General features: G+C 35.7%; 1 protein-coding gene across 1 annotated transcript in view; it reads left to right on the forward strand.

Moving 5' to 3' along the window:
• The window catches only part of LOC123665895 (alpha-1,6-mannosyl-glycoprotein 2-beta-N-acetylglucosaminyltransferase-like), a 53,596-nt gene that overhangs the window by 22,456 nt on the left and 8,285 nt on the right, over positions 1-22,855 (forward strand). The window contains exons 3-8 of the mRNA XM_045600126.1: positions 591-730; positions 15,957-16,100; positions 16,832-16,929; positions 18,386-18,531; positions 19,479-19,639; positions 21,729-21,854. Coding sequence (XP_045456082.1) covers positions 591-730; positions 15,957-16,100; positions 16,832-16,929; positions 18,386-18,531; positions 19,479-19,639; positions 21,729-21,854 — 815 coding nt within the window. The remainder of the gene's footprint in view (positions 1-590; positions 731-15,956; positions 16,101-16,831; positions 16,930-18,385; positions 18,532-19,478; positions 19,640-21,728; positions 21,855-22,855) is intronic.

Here is a 22,855-nt window from a genome sequence, read left to right on the forward strand (position 1 = left end):
ATTCGAGGTATTAAGAAAATAATAATTCGGGTATACATTTTTTATTATGATTTTTTTATCGATAAAATGAATAAAAATTACTTTATAAATTATCTATTAACATCTATTAACACCTTTATTTTATTTACAATGATTTATAAGGCCGAAGACGGGCAGCAGCGTCTTCGATGCGACAAAGCCGGCCCTGCGGTCACCAACCCGCTTGCTCAGCGTGGTGACTATGGTCAAAACACGAATTCGCGCCATAATGTCGGGCGCGAACTTGTGGAGGCCTAAGTCCAGCAGTGGACTGTGAAAGGCTAAAGTGGGATATAGCCTGTAAGATGCATTAAAAAATTACCCATCAAAATTGCTTTATTCAAATTGGCTTCAAAAGAACCTACGAATAGTCATTTTACAAATTAAAAATCCATTTGTTTTTAAAAGTGAAGCTACTACCGGTTCGGAATGCAAATTCTGCAGAGGAGAACCTCTCCTTTCTTCCTCCTTTCGAACAGGCTTCCTATAAATTTTCTAGAATCTTCCAGAATTCTTAGACTCCTTCACATCTATCATCAGTCAGCAAATAAACAAATTTATTTAAATTTCAGCAAACGCAACAGAGCGGTACGCTCCGAAGAACATTTCTGATATACTCCGAGCTATTCAGCGTGTAAACGACGCGCAGACGATCTACAATGAGGATGTATTTGGTCCAGTACAGAACGACACTATCATCATCGCTATACAGGTTAGCATTAGTGTTATTTTATTTTAAACTAGCAGTGCCCGCGGCTTCGCCCGCGTTGAAATTAGTGTGTCACAAAGTTTTTCCGGCAAACTTCCAGTGAAACTCTCATCAAAATCGACTTAGCCGTTCCGTAAACCTTCCTGTTGCCAATGGTGGAGCCCTCTCTCGAATGGTGAAACCGCATAAAAATCCGTTCAGTAGATTTTGAGCGAATCGATCACATACACTTTTGGAGACTGTGTTTTGTAATACACTAACTGTTGCCCGCGGCTACGTCCGCGTGTTATGAAGATATGCATTACTATTAAGATGTTTAACGCATTTTTTTTTTATTTCAGTCACTTGAAATGCTTGTCAAACTGAGTAACTTTTTAAAAGGCACAATTTAGTATAATATAAAACCTCTCTATACACCACATTTTTAGTTTTATTTTCAGGCTGTATATATTTCATACAAACTATCAACCCCAATTAAACCCCCTTAGCGGTGGAATATCGTAAATTCCGTTCTTAGCGGATATCTGCTAACTATAATCTACCTCCCTGCCAAATTTCACCTTTGTCCATCCTGGATGGATGGACCATCCAGCGGTTTTTGAGTTCACGTGATGAGTGAGTCAGTGACCTTTCTCTTTTATATATATAGATTACAATGCATTATTTGGACACCTCCTCACCATCTATAGAGCATACATTTTAAATTTCAAGCCTCTTACTTCAAAAACATAAGACTTTCATACAAAGTTCCAACTTCCGTTTTATCCCCTTAGGGGTCGAGTTTCGTATAATCAGTTCTTAGCAGATGTCTACGTCCAATAAGGAACCTACCTGACAAATTCCAACTTTATGGCTGTTATAGTTTCGGAGGTTTCGTGATGAATGAGTCAACCTACCATCCCCCATTTTAACCCCAAAAGAGAGTTTATTTCTAAAGGTACATTATTTGGACACTTTTTCCCTATCTATAGAGCATACATTTTAAATTTCAAGTCTCTTACTTCAAAAACATGGGACTTTCATACAAACTTCCAACCCCCGTTTTACCCCTTTAAAGATCGAGTTTCGTAAAATTCGTTCTTAACAGATGTTTACGCCTTATAAGGAACCTACCTGCCAAATTTCAAGTTTGTGTCTGTTATAGTTTCGGAGATTTCGTGATGAGTGAGTCAACCTACCACCCCCTGTTTTAACCCCAAAAGGGAGTTGTTTTCTAAAGATACATTGGACACCTTTTCCCTATCTATAGAGAATAAATTTTAAATTTCAAGTCTCTTACTTTAAAAACATAGGACTTTCATACAAAGTTCCAAACCCCGTTTTATCCACTTAGGGGTCGAGTTTCGTAAAATCAGTTCTTAGCGGATGTCTACGCCCTATAAGGAACCTACCTGCCAAATTTCAACTTTATGGCTGTTATAGTTTCGGAGGTTTCGTGATGAGTGAGTCAACCTACCATCCCCCGTTTCAACTCCAAAAGAGAGTTGATTTCTAAAGATACATTATTTGAACACCTTTTCACCATCTAAAGAGCATACATTTTAAATTTCAAGTCTCTTACTTCAAAAACATAGGACTTTCATACAAATTTCCAACCCTCGTTTTACCCCCTTAGCGGTCGAATTACGTAAAATCCATTCTTAGCGAATGTTTACGCCCTATAAGGAGCCTATCTGCCAAATTTCAAGTTTGTAGGTGTTTTAATTTCGGAGATTTCGTGATGAGTGAGTAAACCTACCATCTCCCGTTTTAACCCCAAAAAGGAGTTGATTTCTAAAGATACATTATTTGAACACCTTCTCATCATCTATAAGGCATACATTTTAAATTTCAAGTCTCTTACTTCAAAAACATGGGACTTTCGCACAAAGTTTCAACCCCCGTTTTACCCCCTTAAGGGTCGAATTTCATAAAATCCGTTTTTAACGAATGTCTACGCTCTATAAGGAGCCTTCCTGCCAAATTTCAAGTTTATAGGTATTATAGTTTCGGATATTTTGTGATGAGTGAGTCAACCTACCATCCCCCGTTTTAACCCCAATAGGGAATTGATTTCTAAAGATACATTATTTTGACATCTTTTCATCATCTATAGAGCATACATTTTAAATTTCAAGTCTTTTACTTCAAAAACATAGGACTTTCATACAAACTTCCAACCCCCGTTTTACCCCCTTAGGGGTTGAGTTTCGTAAAATCCGTTCTTAGCGGATGTCTACGTCCTATAAGGAGTCTACCTGCCAAATTTCAAGTTTGTAGGTGTTATAGTTTCGGAGATTTCGTGATGAGTGAGTGACCTTTCGCTTTTATATATATAGAGATGTTAGGTGACTAGAGCTCCTGGGGGGAATTGGGGATAGGGTCGGCAACGCGCTTGCGATGCTTCTGGTGTTGCAGACGTCTATAAGCTACGGTAATCGCTTACCAGCAGGCGAGCACACTTGTTTGCCGATCTATTTACATATAAAAAAAATTACAACTGCTCTCATAGTCTCTCGATTAATTAGTCTCCTACATCAAAAATATTAATATTAAACAAGATTTAACAAGGTCTATCTTTCAAAAATATCTTTTGTTTTCGGCCTACGAATAAACTGTATAGTTGTATAATTTGCTGTGTGGCTACAGCATTAAAGAATATAGCCACCCTCTCTCTTCCCGTGAGTGCCGTACGAGGCGACTAAGGGATAACACAGTTCCACTACCACCTTGGAACTCATAAAGTCGACCGATGGCGGGATAACCAACCAACTGCTGGCTTTGAAATGCACAGGCCGAAGACGGGTAGCAGCGTCTTCAGTGCGACAAAGCCAGCCCTGCGGTCACCAACCCGCCTGCCTAGCGTGGTGACTAAGGCAACACATGAGTTCACAGTTCACGACATTTTTGGTGCGAACTTGTGGAGCCCTATATCCAGTACTGGACTGCAATAGGCTGAAATGATGATGATAATAACTGAGGGAGGGCACATCAGGAAATATTCTGCTGAAATCGGGAGAAGCCCGACTGGGAAAGTATCTCGACCTCACAGAAGATCACATCTAGATAACTATATATTACAGTTCTGTGTTCGAGATTATAATGATACTCTTTATTGTACACCATTAAAAGAAACAACAAAATAATAATATAAAATGAAAGAGGTACAAAGGCGCTCTTATCGCTGAAAGAGAGATCTCTTCCAGACAACCTTTGGGTATAGGACGCGAAACAGAAACTGCATTTAGGAAATAAACAAATAATTGGTTTGCGAATTAGAATATTTAAAATTCATTTAATTTAATATTTTTTTTAGCTTTTCACTTATCATCATCATCGTCATCACAGCAGCCTTTCACAGTCCACTACTGGACATAGACCTCCAAAAGTTCACGCCAAAAATGGCGTGAATTCATGTGTTTTGCCCATTGTCACCTGGGCAGGCGGGTTGTTGACCGCAGGGCTGGCTTTGTAGCACCAAAGACGCTGCTGCCCGTCTTCGGCCTGTGCATTTCAAAACCAGTGGTAGGATGGTTATCCCGCCATCGGTCGGCTTTTTTAGTTCCAAGGTGGTAGTGGAACTATGGTATCCCTTAGTCTACTTATTATATTATGAGTTACTATGAGTTATGCTAGTAATAATAATTAAATGTAAAATAGGTACTATTTTAACGGTCATCAAATTTCTATTGAGTTTTAATCTCGACCGTACCTATCAATGATTTCAGATCGACTTAAATGGTTAAGGAACTGTGTTATCGCTGAGTCGCCTCTTACAACACCCACGGGAAGAGAGGGGGTGGCTGTATTCTTAATGCCGTAACCACACAGCAGTTTTCACTTATATGCCAAATCAATTGATGACTTCCTTTCAGTGAATATTTGTAGGTCTTATCATATATAAAGTGCATTAACCTTTTCGATCCATTTTCACTTTCTTTATTTACATTATTACAGTGAAAAAATTTAAATACTTTTGAATCGATTGTTTGAAAAATTAAAATTAAATAGTTTTGATCCAAAAATTTAAATGAAGATTTTAGAAGCCCTATAACAATTTTGAAATACATATATGTTTTACTGAGAAGAGTTCATAAGAAAGTGTAAACTGTGAATATAATTTTGTTTAAAATTAGTATCTATTCTTTATCCCTTACTTCATATAATACAGAATAAAACAATTTTTTTAAGAAATCTGAACTGACTTCACATGAGCTCACACCATTTTTGGCGCCAACTTGTGGATACCTATGTCCAGCAGTGGACTGTATTAGGCTGAAATGATGATGATGGCGATGAAAAGAAATCTCTATTTTATACTAATATTTTGGAAAGAAAAATTAAAAACAAGAAAAATAAATAGCTGATTTTTTTTCTGTTTATTATTATCAAGACAAGGTAAAAGAAGAAAGAATCGAAGAAAAAAAAACGCTATATTCACAAAAAAAAATGGCGGTAAAAAGTTCGCCAGTACAACTAATCTATATATATAAATGAATTTTTGTCTGTATGTCCGTTATAGAATCGTAAACTATGGCATTTGATCATGTCATGATCTTCAACAGTATTGTGCATGAGCACACAAAGGTTTCGGAGTTGGTACAACCAAAAATAAAAAGCGTAGCAACGCGCGCAGCGTACAGCTAGTTACATATGAAAATTATGGTAAAAATTTTGGTCTAGCCATCTTCCGTCTAGCTAATATCAAATCCTTTCCTCTAAGACCGTTTAAGCTAATTCTCTCTGGTACCAATCTAGACTTCCTAGGCTTCGTAGGTATCACAATTTTCTTTTCCTCTTGAACTGGTTCTGGTAGCTTCTCCATCCAAATATATTGCTGATCTTCTGGTATATCTTTTTGTATTCTAAATTTTCTAGGAGTCTGAAAAGATATGCTGTGTGGTTACGGCATTAAGAATATAGCCACCCCCTCTCTTCCCGTGGGTGTCGTAAGAGGCTCCTAAGGGATAACACAGTTCCCCTACCACCTTGAAACTAAAAAAGCCGACCGATATACAATGTAGGTAGTTGAATAAGTTTTCAATTAAATAAGCATTATTGGAGGTTACTTAAAAATTATTGTTCAGATCTCGAACAAATTTAAATAAGACCACATGGCAAAAACTGTAAAATCAAAATCGGTAATTACTCTTTGAATTGAGAAGCTCCTCTAAATAAGCATGTTACATCCCACTGCTGGGCAAAAGCCTCATTCTCCATGTAGGAGAAGATTCAGAGCTTAATCCACTAAGCTGCTTCATTGTGATAATTTCCTACTACAAGTAATGGTCGAGTATCAGGTGTATAGACATCTGATAACAATCGTACAATTGGGTTTGACAACTTTAGTAGTTTAAAGCCGCTATAAAAAAAAAACACACTTATATAGAATACACATCATATATATTAATACGCTAAGGTTAAGATGTTTGCCTCCCTTTTTAGAAAAAAATAACCTCACCATTACTGCACATAAATTATATATCATTTTATACATAATTGCTTGCTCTACCGGCTGTAAAAACTTATCGTTTCTTAATTTAGGTAAAACAGGTCCTAATTGCCTCTTCTACCTCCTGGAGTTCTCGTCTATTCGTAACTTATGTGCAGGATAAACTTTTATCAAGAACCGACGAAACAGGCCCAAAGTTCCGTTGTAAATCTATCTTGTGCCTAAACTACTAGTAACTTTACAAACAATTTATTTGGATACAGAGTTCTGAAAAAGTTATAAATCTTCATACCAAATATTCCCTGCAAATATCCGGCTGAGGCTTGTAATGTGGGATGTAGTTATACGTTATTCCAGACTTTTTGACTCGACCGAATTTAATCTTCGGAAAATCTGGTTTTTGGTACCTGAAATTTTTTATTTCTCATATATCACCTTACTTCTGTCAAATGAGTAATATTGCGTTTTCTTATTTTCTGCGCAATTTCCTTATTTTTAGTTAATTTTATAAGAACCTCCTACTAAATATTATTAAATTTAGTGTAGTTTAAAAGATGTGTGTATCAGCTCCGACACGTGAATGTAGGTTGCTACTTATTAAATGAGTCAAGCTATAGCAATAAGTTTTAATATTAAAACTCTAAAATTAAAACATACATTCATGCTCGCTATTCGTATCGGTGCAGTAGATACTGGTATACTACTAAAACCTGTAACTTACATCAATTTTTTTTTTAAGATGTAAACTCAATTTTTTTTTATAACAAATAGGGCGGCAAACGAGCATACGGCTCACCTGATGGTAAGCGATTACCGTAGCCTATAGATGTGTACAACATTACAAGCATTACAAGCGCTTTGCCGACCCCATCCCCAGTTGCTCCAGGAGCTTTGATCACCTTACTCACCAGAGGAACACAACACTGCTTGAAAGCAGTTTTATTTAGCTGTGATCTTCCGAAAGGTCTAACTAATTCCCTAGTCAGGCTGCTCGAGATTTTGAGCGATCAAGTAAAAATAAGATACGTAACGTAAAGTTTCACTCTTTAATATAGCGCATATATAGCGGCATAGGCCTCTTTCCCCATGTAGGAGAAGGATCAGAGCTTAATCCACCACGCTGCTCCAATGCGGGTTGGCGGATATATTCCCTACTATGAGTAACGATCGCTATCAGGTGTACGTGATAACAACCGGGACTGACGGCTTAACGTGCTCTCCGAGGCACGGTGGGGAGACCCACAAGGACTGCACAAACACCCAGACCACGACAAACACCTGTATGGCCAATACAAATGTTTGTCATGAGTGGGGATCGAACTCGCAACCGCCAACGCAATAGGTACAATCCATGGCTATAACCGTTGCGCCACCGCGGCGTCCACGGAACGCGGCGTAACGTAAAGTTTAAAATTAACTAAATTGTTGCACATATTTCGCTACGCTACGCTTAAGCCTGTAATATTCCACTGTTATAGGGCTCTTTCCACGTGTAGGAGAACTAAATCGTTACACATATTTAGCGATTATTATTTATACCGATATATGCCAATGTAGACAATTGGACCTGTTACAAAAACATAATATATTTACCATACGAGATCCCAGTGATCCAAATGTTCCGGCTCCGGCATCAGTACCTTCATCCAACGCAAAATATCGCATCTGTCAGAAAATGTTTCGACGCGTACATTTTTTTTTTGGAATTAAGTCCTAAAGAAACTATACAGGTGTTCGATCCCTAACTATGTTCCTTCAGATTTTGGGTTCTGTTGGTGTAGACAGTGTCGGCGTTACGACTATTGACACCCCGGGTAAGAATATTATGGAGCCCACTTAAGGAAACCAAAATCGATCCCACCGATTGCCCCCTGAAATTTTGCGTCCCAGGCCGTCGCCCTAACGCCCCACTGGCTGTAGATTACGTTTCACGTGATTCATTTTTTCAATTTGGCCTGTTATGGAACATTCTTATTCCCATTCTTAAATGTGTTTATTTATTTATTTATTCTTAATGTACACCAAAATACAGACACAAATAAAGAAAGATACAATAGAAGATGTACAAAGGCGATCTTATCGCTAAATAGCGATTTCTTCCAGATAACCTTTGGGTACTGGACACGATACAGTAGCAGCGGTTAAGATGTGCACAAATTAAGGAGGAAAAATAAATTATAAATAGACAAAAACAACTTACATAATTATTAAAAAAGAGAGGAATTATTAAAAAAGGTGGTTTTGTCATAGAACTGTAATTTTCTGTAAGGTGAGGTACTTCCTCATTATGGCTGCTACAGATTGAACGTAATTTTGTCTGCTGTTCTCTACCTCAGTGGAATATATAAATATGAATTTTAAACCTAGTCCAATTTCTTCTAATACCCCAGCTGGGTCCAGTTCTTGACTTGAAGATCGTGCAGTGCGTTAAAGGCTTCCGAGGTGGTAAGCCGATGCTTCTGGCGAATCTTATTAATTCTGTACTGTAGAGTTCGCGAATTTTCGAAGTTATTTTCTGGAAATTGTTTTTAATATTAACTAGATTTTTCCAACTTGAAGTTACCTTTTAAATTTACAACTCATAGGATATAGGTAACGGATTTAGTTAGAGTAACGTGTAGAGTGAGACTCATTTTCGAACATCCTAACGCATGTAAACATAGTGTACAAAAAGTTCCAAAATCTAATACATTAATTCATTGTTTACTCCCCCCCCCCCCCCCACATTTTTGTATTTTGTACTATCCTAAACAAAGTATATTCTGTTTTGTCTGTAAAAAAATAAGTAGTGTTTATATTTATTTGTGTACTAGCTTTGCCCGCGACTTCGCCCGCGACATAGCCCGCGCAGAATTTAATAAAAAAGTGGTTAAGTTCGAGGTAAAATAAATACATTTCTAAAATAAGCCTAAAAAAGTCGAAAGTTCTAAAAGTAGTAACTCCTTACTACATTAGCTATCTGCCAGTGAAAGTCCCGTCAAAATCTGTCCAGCCGTTTCAGAGATTAGCCGGAACAAACAGACCGTCAGACAAAAATTGTAAAAAAAAATGTCATTTTGGTAAAGGTACCGTGTATACAGCCATATGCATTTAGTAATACGCGGTTATTTTAATATTACAAAGTGACACTCCAATTTTATTTATTTGATAGATATACTTTGCATCTCATTAAAAAAAACTTTCCTTTATCACGCAGTAATTCATTTTTTAAAAATGCTAGGGATGGACGTAGAAGACGTTATAGAATCGATAAGATTGTAAAGATAATACTTTATATAAAACGATAAAAAAAAATTAAAATAGTTTCTACAGTAGTTCTAGCTCAAATTTGAATAACCGGTATTTAGAATATTTTAACGATAATTATCCAAATTTTGACTAAAATTGTCAGAAAAAAAAAATCTGCAATAATGTTAGAATTTATACCAGTATATGGGTGTAGTCTTTTATATTGATTTGTGCTAAATTTGATGGATCTTCCAGTAGTAGGAGACGTCTACCATTTATGTGGTTGTTAAGTATACACTCCTGTGGACAAAAAATTATATAAAAGTGAAACAGTCCATTAATGTATCTTCGAAGCAATAAGTAAAGTTAATAAATAAATAAACATTAAATTAGAGCACAGCACGAAATATCTAGCTCAAAATTTCAAGCAGTTGGACTCGGGATTTTTTTTTATATAATTGGGTCAGCAAACAAGCGTAAGGCTCACATAGGGCAAGCGATTACCGTAGCTTAAAGACGTCTGCAATACCAGAATCATCGCAAGCGCGTTACCGACCCTATCCTAAATTTACCCAAAAGCTCTGGTCACCTTACTGACCAACAAAAACAAACCACTGCTTGGAAACAGTATTATTGCTGTGAACTTCTGTAAGGTCGAGATACTGCCCCAGTCGGGCTGCTCTATGTTTTGAGCAGTAAATTTTTTGTGTCCTATCTCGGTATCTCAAACTTGCAGATGATCACAGACAAATAATACTGCTCTCAAATAATGTTAAGTTCCTGTGGTGAGTAAGTGTGGCAGCGAGAGTAAGGTCACTTAAGATGCTCTTGATGATGCATTCATTGCGTTATCCGCATATATCTGGATTGTATGATTGATTGCCACTTTCGTGGTATAAAACAGTGGTACTATATAGCATCTTTATTTTTAGTTCTGTTTAAATAATAGTGTGGTTCTGTGATTAAAAAAATATACAATCTAACCAATAAATTACCGTATATTGTCCCAATCCTACGACATCAGTCAGCCATCTTGCGACATCCATTTCCGACCAATCGAAAGCTTTCGGTAATGTCAAACGGTCAACGACTTTTGCCGCCAGTTCGTACAACGTTAACGGTGTTTTTTGACAGGGGTTGAGTTTTCTAAAATAATTATAAAAAATGTATATAATGTATCCTATGGAAGCGTCCAAAACTTTACAAAATAAACAAAGCGTACAAAATTTTGATGCTGTTTGTAACATCCCCCAAGGGACTGACCCCCTGCTGATAGAATGTATCATTAATTGAAGTTCGAGATGAACTTGATTAGCAAATAGTGAAATAGGCCCATTAACTAAATCAAAAATATTATTAAATAAATAACACACTCAAAATATTAACGCATATCTCGTCACATCATCATCATCCGGCCCCTTTACAGCGGGAAATGTCTCGTTCTAAATCTAAAGATGTTGGACGGGGAAGTACCTCGCACTTACAGACGATTACATCGAAATAATACATCTCTAAGTGAGTTTAGTGTTGTGGCGAGTAAGGTAGCCAGAGCTTCCGGGGGGGAAGGTTCTGGTGGCGGAAGGGTCCATAGGCTACGATAACTGCTTTCCATAACGTTAAACATATTCTAGTTTGCTATAAGTGTATATAAAAAATACAAAATCAAGATGAAAAATAACTCCAATTCAACTATATATTATTTTTAAAATTAATTTATATTCTTTTTCAATAAATTATTTATATTTGAAGTGATGCTGTCACCGATTTGGAATGTAGATTTTTCAGAGATGAATCGGTAACTACCTCCGCTTAACTTTCTTAAAAAAAAACTGTTAAAGCTATATATTTTGTATGAAACACATAATCACTAAACCCAACACATGTTTGTCATTAAATTAATGTTGTACATACTTGCTCTTATGATACGGATCTTCTTTAGGATAACACGGGCATTCAAGGCACGTTGTTTTATCCGGACTGGGATAGACAGGTATCCTTTTGGGGGGATCCTCGGATGGGATACGTCTGGGTATGATAATTTTATTCGGACGACGCGATTTCACTTCTGATTTCGACTTCATCTGTGAATCAATAATTTTATTAGGCCTGTTTTACTTGCTGATAAAAATATCTATCTGATATTTTATAACAACATTTTAAACTTTATTGTATACCATCGACCAATACTGATACTAAATATATAATATAAAATAAATATAGTATATGAAATATGCGCAAAAAAATGTGTTTATTTACGACATAACCTTAGAAACCTCTGAAACTATCAGTGTCCCTCTACTCTATTATTATGCATGTGTTATACATATAAACCTTCCGCAATCACTATTTACTAAAGAAAACCGCATCAAAATCCGTTACGTAGTTTTAAAGATCTAATTTCTGACCCGTGTATTCACTGATGATTAGAGTCACACTATCGGTATAAAAAGACGACTTAAGCTATATACGTGCCGAGTTACAATACAAACAGTTCATTTTAGTCTTTGCGTGAAATAGTAAAACAATCCAATTTTCGCATTTATAGAATTGCAGAATTTTTCTTTTTTACCGATTTTTTTATATTTTAGGTTAGGCTTTAGATTAAGAATCGTCATTTTGAAGTTAGATAGGGTAGGGTTTTTTTTTGTAACGAAATTATGTCGATAGACGGTCAAATTTTGAGCTTAGATAATTCGTCAGTTCCTAATCTACCCTTACCATATTTTATGTATCTTTTTCTTTTTAAATGTACTACATAACTTTTTACTGGGTTTACTGATTTTGAGGAATCTTCGTTCGCTTATCGTGTGGTCTATTCTAATTTGAGCGACATGTGACTGTTGTTCAGTTATCGCTAATAAAGCGTATTGAATGGACTAAGTTTTCGATTACGTTTGATAGTGGACTGGAATGGTCGATCTAAGTTGAGTTCGTTTTATTTTTCTTTTTTTGTTTTTAGAACAAACGCATTTTTTAAACTACGCATTCCTAATGTGGCTTATTTCTTACCCCAGTTATGTTTTCTTTGGACATAATTAAAATTTGAAGTTATATTTGTATAAAAAATATCAATAGTACAGTTTGACAATGTTAATCAATTTTGACAGGCGTTTTTATGCCAGTTTATATTAGGCTAGGTTTACATTATCATTTTCAAATGTATGTTTTTTTTTAATATGTAATTCACTAAAATCTCTGTGCAGTTTACACATTATATTTTAAACTGTGTAACATTTTAAAAATAGTTCGTGCATCTTCTACATTTACTTTTGACTATTATGTACAATATAGGTAGATTTTTTTATCGGAGGTTAAATTTTTGTTATTTCTGACTTTACCTTAATTCCAGCGTTGCGGTAAGTATACTCATGCTCCGTACTGCAACTATCACGCGTTATTTTCGAACAAACTTACGTAAAAACGATCTTTACTGCAAGATCAAAATACGATACGAACTGACCTTTAACGACTGACAAATCGACACTTTTAAACAAAATAACGTGTCAGACATAATATTCTAATAAATTCTAATAAAATTAGTAACATTGCGTGCTAGAATATAGGTTTAAAAATTCGAAAAATACCCAAAACCGAATCGGAGCACCCCACTGTCCACGTGGTCTTGGTCTGCCCTACCCTTAGAGTGTTTTTTTTTTAAGCCGGAGTCAAGCGTTACTCTAACCTTAAAGGTTACAGCGGGGTTTAACAAAATTTAACCTCCGATAAAAAAAATCTACCTATATTGTACATGATAACCTAAATCGACAAAACATCGTTGAAAAAAAAAATTAAATCAATATAATTTTAATATAAATTAAATTATAATATCAAGAAGACATAGCAGCTACACTTGTACTACACCAGCTATATTTATATTTGTGCGAATATTTATTTCCGGTCTGAGTGTCTGTCCCTTATACCCATAAGCCTGTAGATATACAGTTAACTGAGATAGGGCACAGCAGGAATTTCCTGCTCAAAATATGGAGCAGCCCGACGTGGGGTAGTACCTCGACCTTACAGAAGATCACAGCAAAATAATACTGTTTTCAAGCAGTATTGTGTTCCTGTTGGTGAGTAAGGTGACCAGAGCTCCTGGGGGGATTGGGGATTGGGTCGGAAACGCGCTTGCGATGCTTCTGGTATTGCAGGCGTCTATAAGCTACGGTAATCGCTTACGATCAGGTGAGCCGTACGCTTGTTTGCCGACCTAGTGACAAAAAAAAAATAGCTCGCCATGACTCGGAGAGCACGTTAAGCTGTCGCTCCCGGTTGTTATCGTTGGCATATATCGGCTCAAATACATCGGCCCGATCGCAATGAAACAGCGTGGTGGGATTAAGCTCTGACCCTTCTTCTACATGTAGAAGGAAGTTTATACCCAGCAGTGGGATGTTACATGTCAAAACAATCGACCCAGTAAGTGTATGAAAAATTTAGTTAATTTTTTTTTAATTCAACTTTTTTACGCACGCTTGACTTTGGAAGTAAGCTGGTGAATGCGTGAACGTGAACGTTACGAAATTTGCGATTAGGCGAGGCGAACGGAAAGAAAGAGAGAGAGAGTTACGTTTCGTAAGTTTTACTTCAGTCGTGTGATCTAAAGCACACTCGTTTTTTCAGATGCCCGCTATTTAAATTACCACGTAATACATTTACATATGAGTATAGTTCGCGTCATGTAAAAAGAAAGCTGAAAGAAACTGGAGGGGGTGCGTTTGCGCATGGGTATATTCGCGCACAAGTACTACTGTTTTATTTTTTAATTAGGCTTTCACTCGCGGTTTCTTTTTATAATGGTTATTGGTAGGTACATTAAAAAATACTAGAAATACAAGTGCGAATAATTCGGACTAAATAAGTATAATAATTATCACTTTACAAAATCACAATTTTTTTTTAAACAAAAGCAATAACAAATTTTTTAGTTATTGAAATGTCGTATTCAAAAATATTAATTATCTGTACTCTCGATATTCGTATCTTAATAGTTTTTATGTGTTTAAAATGATAAATTGATATTTGTTTTTTAGTGAAATAAATAGTAAATGGAGAATTTTGTAATTTAAAACTTTTGTGCGCGATAATCGTGATAATATTTTGAGTCGACGTCGAACTGTCCAACCAATAGCACACCGGCAAGCATGCGACACGTGATAAACACTCCCGTCCACCAAATAGACCGATAAATCGCTTCTGCGCAGCTTCAAGGCCAGCGTTCTTTTTACATGACGCGAACTATAGGGTAAAACCGGGATAGATGCCTCACTTTTTGAAATAGCCACCTAATTTTAAAAACATGATTTTTATACGAATAATTTTTATTAATGTAACTAGCTCAATCCTTTATGTTGAATTATGACAATTTTTTTTCAACCTAGCCAATGCAGATTAAGCAGAAATTAGCTTTTCGTGAACCCTTTGTTTTGAGGATAGATGCCTACCTGTATGGATAGTTGCCCCACCATGAAAATAGTGAGTAGGATAGATGCCCTTTAAACCGTGTAAACGAAAAACCCAAACTAAATGTTAGGTTAGGTTAGTTCTACTCCTAAAACATCGATTGTCTCCAAGAAACATGGGCCATAGCAATGAAAATTTTTTGTGTTTTTTTATATATTTTAATTGTTATAATTAGAATATAATTTTTATATCACACAGATTACTGTACCTAATTAAATTTTTAGAGCTTTTGTGTAACTAAAGTATAAATTCTTATTTTTTTATTGATATTAGATTAGTTCTGATTTTATTCATATTTTATTATTAGATGAATTCTTATTTAATATATATATATTTAATTAAATTTTACAAGCATTTATTCAACAAAAGTATAAATTCTTAATTGTTGGTCTAAAATATTCATATCAAGTGTCAACATGCACATTGCACAATCATACTTTCTCATCGAAAGCTGACTGTAGGTTTTCTATAGTCCAAGAACATACTCGAGCTCGCATTTCTTCCTTTCTTTTATATTTTCGTGGCATAGTTCTGCTAGAATCAGTAAAACATCCAAACATAAATATACGTAAATACATAAAAAAATATAACAGACACAAAAAAAATTATACATATAAACTTACTCTGTATATGGTGAATGAAGGGATAGATAGGCCCCTAAGGGCACCTATACCTCAAAAAATCAGGGCAACTATCCTTTGTGATTGGGATAGATGCCCACGTATTTTTTAAATAAATTATAAACAAAATAGCATCTATTTACAACTATATGCAGACTCAATGACCCAGTATATAGACGTGATAAAAAATATAACGGAATTTATTACTATTTATAAAATTATACAACCTTAAATACTAACCTTTAAAACTTTGACGTGTTTGTAAATTTCGCCACGGAGAAAATTACACACACGATCCAAACGCGTCCTTGCCACACGAATATCTGTGGATATCTGAGGTACGGGGTGACTTCGACTCCTACTTATGCGATTAATTTTTATTTGTGAGTTCGGGATGTTAGGTTTTTAGAACATGAGGCATCTATCCCACTGCGGCATCTCTCCCGGTTTTACCATACATATAAATGTGTTTTGTTTCTGCCCGCAGGTTCACACCCGTCTGACATACCTACGTCATCTGATCGTCTCCTTGGCTCAAGCGAGAGACATCGACAGGACGCTGCTGATATTCTCACACGATTATTACGATGAGGAAATAAATAACTTAGTTAGGAGTATCGATTTTACTAAGGTACGTAGAATTCATTGTGGTCGATCAATGTATTCGAACTTTGAAAAAGTTTTTTTTTTTTTTGGGTTTGCTATTTTTTTTTTTATGTTTAAGTTGGTCGACAAAGAAGCGTACGGCTCACCTGATGGTAAGCGATTACCGTAGCTTACAGACGACTACATCATCAAACGCGTTGTCGACCCTATCCCAAATTCTCCCAGTAGCTCTGGTCACCTTACTCACCCACAGGAACACAATACTGAAAACAGTATTATTTAGCTGTGATCTTTTGTAAGGTCGAGGTACTTCCCCAGTTGGGCTGCTCCATATTTTGAGCAGGAAATTTCCTGCTGTGCTCTACCTCAGTATGGCTTAACATTGATTAATAATCAATAAATCAAATGATTGCTGATACTTGATTAAATATTTCCTGGGAAACTGATATGTTCTGGTGTCTTTAACGCTCGGGGAAGATATTTGTGTTTCTAAGAAAGTTTGTTTACGGTTTAAGTGTCCCTGTGAGCTAGTCTATTGAGTGCGTTAAGCTGTCGATCCCAGTTGTTATAATATACACCTAATATCGATCGTTACTCTTAAATGGAAATATATTCGTCAACAAGCAGAGGAGCAACACGACGAATCAAACTCTGACCATTCTCCTACATGGAGAAAGTGCCCTGTGCCCAGCAGTGGAATATTCGAGGCCGAATCAATCAAAAATGAAACCTAATCATTTGTCCCTCCTATTCCAGGTGATGCAGATTTTCTACCCCTATTCGATTCAGACACATCCGCAGGAGTTCCCCGGAATGGATCCAAATGACTGTCCCCGGGATATCAAGTTGGAAAAGTTGAGTATCGTATCCTATGTGCGTTATTGCAGTATGCATTGTGTGTCCTGTAGGTATTTATTTATTTATTTATTTATTTAATAAGTCTATATCTTTGACTATCTTGGGTCCAATTCACAGTCCATAACAGTTCAGTTAAGGCGTAATCAATCAAATAAATATATAAATGTATAAATAAATGGATAGCTGGTTTCTTGGTTCGGCTATACAGCGAAAAGTACTGAATCCATAGGAATAATACTTATACCATAAGATGTAGCGTGTTTCGGAGAAGGTTCTAGTATATGATATGTTGGTGATTACTTATAGTGTGAAAAATAACTCCGTTTCCGACTGCGCATAGTAAACGTCTCCTTTCTGGGTTATGATATTCGCATGTATAATAAAATCTCACAAACAATTTTGGAATTGTCTATCAAATCAAATCAAATCAAAAATAGCTTTATTCAAATAGGCTCTAAGAGCACTTTCGAACCGTCATTTTACAAATCAAAACTTTAAAAATAAATTATTATTTTTGTAAAAGTGAAGCTACCACCGATTCGGAATGTAGATTCTGCAGAAAAGAATCGGCAAGAAACTCCGCAGTTACTCTTTTGAAAATAATATATAAACTGTGTTTTAGTACAAAATTAGAAACATGTTGCATGAAATACAGCGTCACTAAGTCCACACATCTTTATCAACATAAATGTAAAGTTTTTATTTAAAAAAAGTAGATAAAGCGTTTTATTCATTCATTAAGATATTACCAATTTTATACTAAAACACAGTTTATATATTCATTTTCAAAAGAGTAACTGCGGAGTTTCTTGCCGATTCTTCTCCGGAGAATGTGCAATCCGAATCGGTGGCAGCTTTACTTTTAAAAATAATAATTACTTTTAAAATTTAATCTGTAAAATGACGATTCGAATTTGCATTTGAAGCGTAATTCATTCATCATCATCATTTCAGCCTATTGCAGTCCACTGCCGGACATAGGCCTCCACAAGTTCGCGCCAAAAATGCGTGAACTCATGTGTGTTTCCCATAGTCACCACGCTGGGCAGGCGGGTTGGTGACCGCAGGGTTTTGTCGCACCGAAGACGCTGCTGCCCGTCTTCGGCCTGTGTGTTTCAAAGCCAGCTGTTAGATGGTTATCCAGCCATCGGTCGGCTTCTTAAGTTCCAAGATGGTAGAGGAACCTTGTTATCCCTTAGTCGCCTCTTACGACACCCACGGGAAGAGAGGGGGTGGCTATATTCTTTGGTGCCGTAGCCACACAGCACTGAAGCCTATTTGAATAAAGTTAATTTTTAATTTTATTTTTTCATTTAACTAATCTTCTAGTAGGGCTGAGGCACTGCCCCAGTTGGACTGCTCGAAATCTCAAGATATAGTGATATGTGCTGCTATACCCCTATCAACCTAAATACCTAAAAATCTAAATAATATCAAAAAATATACTTTCAGAGCATTAAAAATTAAATGCAACAACGCTCTACACCCGGACCTGCACGGACATTACAGGGAAGCGAAGTACGCACAGACCAAACACCACTGGTGGTGGAAGGCAAATAGGATCTTTAACCAGCTACAGTGTACCTCTACTCATACAGGTATGAACACACATATATTGATTCAGCTTGTAACATCCCAATGCTGGGCATGAACCTCTATCTCTAAGTAGGAGACGCATCGGAGCATAATCCACCACACACACTGGTGGCGGGATATATTCCCCACTATGAGTAAAGACGCGTTGGCGCAACGGTTACAGCCATCCGTACCTGTTGCGCTGGCGGTTGCAAGTTCGATCCGCGCACATGACAAATATTTGTATTGGCCATACAGGTGTGGTGGTCTGGGTGTTGGTGCAGTCCTTGTGAGTCTCCCCACCGTGCCTCGACAGCACGTTAAGCCGTCGGTCACGGTTGTTATCGTGTACACCTGATAGCAATCGTTACTCATAGTAGGGAATATATCCGCCAACCCGCATTGGAGCAGCGTGGTGGATTAAGCTCTGATCTTTCTCCTACATGGGGAAAGAGGCCTATGCCCATTGTGGGATATTACAGGCTGAAGCGTATGAGTAGCGATCGCTATCAGGTATTTATAATAAAAAAACGGCGACAGTATAACGTATTCTCCGAGACACGGTGGGACCCACAAGCTCAGACACCCAAACTGGTGATATTTGTACAGACGTACACGCGTGACACTGTATCTAATTCGAGTGGGAATCGAACCCGCGACTCGCGGTGTTTAGACGCCTACACGACATACATTACACCAAATCGTATAAAATATATCAAGGAAATTGGAATCGCTTGTACGGAAACAGTCGTTTTGTGCCGAACGGTCGCACTCTTAGACTAAAATTGGGAAGGTTTTTGAAGTGACACTTTTTTAGGCGCATGAGGGTAAAATTTTAACGTTTTTAACCGACTTCAAAGAAGGAGGATGTTACTCAATCCGACCGTATTTTTTCGGGTTATGTTTGTTCGGGGATAACTTTTTTTTGTTTGAAAGGAGAACTCCCAAATTATCGTTTCTTTTTTTTCAGGTCCAGTATTATTTCTAGAAGAAGACCACTATGTAGCGGAGGATTTTATTCATATGTTAAATTTGCTGCGGAACACTGCGGACAAGACGTGTCCGCAGTGCGAGATACTCGGTCTCGGGACTTATCTCAAGACCTATCAGTACCACAGCACTAGCGATAAGGTATGTGTAGATTAAAGAAACCGTCGTCTGTTTCAAATGCAGGCAATTTAATGCCTGTGATATTGGTTGCGACAGACTGATATAGCTTATTTTTATTTATTGATATTTTTTTTTCGATATATAATACATATATATAAATAACATATGAAAAATAACAAATAAACGATTTTATTTATTTTATTTTATTATCAAATAATTACAACGTAAACAAAATTAAATTACTAAGGTATACATAAATTTATTTAAACAAGTGGTCGCCCAGTGGTCGATATTAACCACAGATAACAATAAACAAAAGAGTATATATGCGTGTATGTGTCAAATACATGGTAGTGTGTGTGATAATACATGGTAGTGTGTGTGATGTTTTTTTTATTAACATAATGTATTTTTATGCATAATTAAAAAAAAAGTATTCTGTACTCCTGAATGTAAACTATAAGTGTACGAAATTTCATACTCCCCCGTCCGCGCAGTTTTCGTAAAAAGGGATACAAAGTTTTTGCTTCATGTATTAATATATAGAAGATATAGTTTTTTTTGTTAAAAAATTATGAGATAATATATATATATATATATATATAAACCGTCGATTTGAGAACCAAACAGGGTGAAAAATAAATATGTCAAATAAATATAATAATTTTTTCAAATAGAAAATTTTTAAAGATATTCTAAATATATTTAATAATCAATTAATCTTTATCGTGGATAGATTCCTATTTTAATGAATATATAATTAAAAGTAAATTAATTACATTAAAACAATTATTAACTAACTTTATATTCATCTTCCACTCATTTATTAGTAAACTTACTGCAGAAAAAAAAACTGTAGTAGTGTGTAGAAGGTCAAGAGTACCTTAAACCGAAGAGTATGTATGAAGGTAATAATGAAAGTGGTCGAAGCGAAACAAGTATGTAAGGATCGTAGCAAGTGGAAAGAAGTGGTCTCTGTACCACTACGGGAAAGAGTGATGATATTTATGTATGTATGAAAAGTATTCGGTTAGCTAAAATAGCCATTTGGTTAACAATTTGTGGCTATTAAACAGTTGTAAGTCAATAAGCTAATAATGTCAATGTATGTTACTATTTTTATCTTATGTTCGTATTAGTTGGCAAAGGAGGTTCAACTTAATTTTTTTTCTGGCAAGAAAAAAAATTAAGGTACGCTACAAACTGCTCCAACGGAGGAGTCCAATGACTTTTAGTTCGGCAATATAAAATAATTAAAATTAAAAGAACAATATTATTATCATTTCATTCCATCATCCAAAGTCATTCGTAACCATTCACTCGCTTAAAACAAAATAATACACCGCCTCGGTATATGAACACTAAATAATTGTCAATAGTAACGCACAGCCTAATCGATGTGTTTTGTTTCTTATCTGTATTCATTTTTAGTCTGTGATAAGTGACAGTATTATTTTTTTATTACTGTCACTTTTGGCGCGGTTTTTTTTTTTGGTAAATTTTAGCTTGTCAAAGTAATTATTATTATAAATATTTATATTTATATGGAAAATATGCTTATATTTTTAAATTATATATATTTTAAATTTGTATTCATATCGTAAGAGCAGGTTTATTAGTAGGAAATAATTTGCGATAATTTTATTTTTAATTATTATATATTTTTTTAAATTTTAATGTAATTGGTTTTTGTATCAAATTATTCCAAATTGACGTTTTTTTTTTTGTTTTATTAAAATATAAATATTTATAAACGTTAAATAGTATATATGTATTAAAATTATAGAGTAAAGAAGAAAAACAAAACTGAATAATACTAAATAAAAAAATAAAAAAAATTGTAGGACTGAACGTCTATTTATTAATGTCTAAGATATTGTGTTAAACTAAAGCGATTACAGCATGTACAAAAATTAAGTCAGCGTCACACATTTGCTGTGTTCAGCATAACTAAGAAATTTTTAAAGACATTTTTTATTCATACAAAAAACATGTCTGGTTTGTCACGCTGGCTTAAAACTTGAAAAATTGGTGTTGTTAATAATAATCTCTTTCGCCAACGTAACACTTGAAAATCAAGCAAATTTGAACCTTAATACACCGTTAATAGAGAAAGAAGCACCTAACACTCAACTACATTCAGCAAGTGAGGGCCATCAGTGAAGAGAGAAGGAAACGCCAGCAGACACAGTGGAACTACCAAGTTTATCCAAATCTCTACTCGAGCACTCAGAAGGTTAAATGAAAACTTTTTCTTTATAACCTTTTCGGTCCTACGTACATTGATGGCATGACGAACACTATCTTTAATTTAAAAAAAAAAAAAAAAAAAACGATGCAAACAAGCAAAACATTAAAAAGCACATACGCTACATACAAATAGAACAGTAATATAATATAGAATCTAGACTCTAGTTAAGCAAAACTGCAAGTATTTGGCAATTGCAGTTACAAGTTATTGCATGATTGAGGTTAGGGCACAGCAGGTAATATCTTATTAAAAACCTGCAGATTTCAACTAGGGCAGTACCTCAACCTTACAGAAGATCACAGCTAAATAACACTACTCTCGAATGGGGTTGTGTACCTGTATGAGTAATGAAAGCTGCTGGACAGTGTTTGGGGGTAGGGTCGGCAACACGCTTGCGATGCTCCTGGTTTTGCAGACGTGTGTAGTCTACGGTAACTGTTTTCCATTAGGTGAACCGTACTCCGTGTTTCACTTATGGGCTAAACATAATAAAGTAAAATTTCATTATTAGAAGAAGATCACATAATATGCCACGGTGTGCCTAATTATATCGATAGTATTTTATTGTCTGCGTATGAGCGTAGGCTTTTCTAACCGCGAATTAGCAATGTACGCAGGACCGTTTTATATATACTGGTGTGGGTTAATTTTTTCAAGGTATATCTGAAATTGCTAGTGTTAAATATAGTTTAGAAGTTGCCATAAGTAATATTAAGAGTAAATCGTATGTTAAAGCAGTATTTTTTTATATTTTTTTTAATAAATGTGCAAAAAAAAAATACGAAAAATTATTTTTATTGTTGGCAACTTTTAAAATATGATATAGGTCTTCCCCTTTCAGTATGAAAGTGAATATCAGCGAGAGGCATTTAATTAAACCACACACTACATACCATTTATAAAACTCGAGAAAGTTCTCCAGCTGTCTCTTAGCTTAAGTTCAGTTATAGAACTAACTATTCAGTTAAAATGTCTTCTATGTGACT

This window comes from Melitaea cinxia, chromosome 25, assembly GCF_905220565.1.
Source record: "Melitaea cinxia chromosome 25, ilMelCinx1.1, whole genome shotgun sequence".
Taxonomy (NCBI): domain Eukaryota; kingdom Metazoa; phylum Arthropoda; class Insecta; order Lepidoptera; family Nymphalidae; genus Melitaea; species Melitaea cinxia.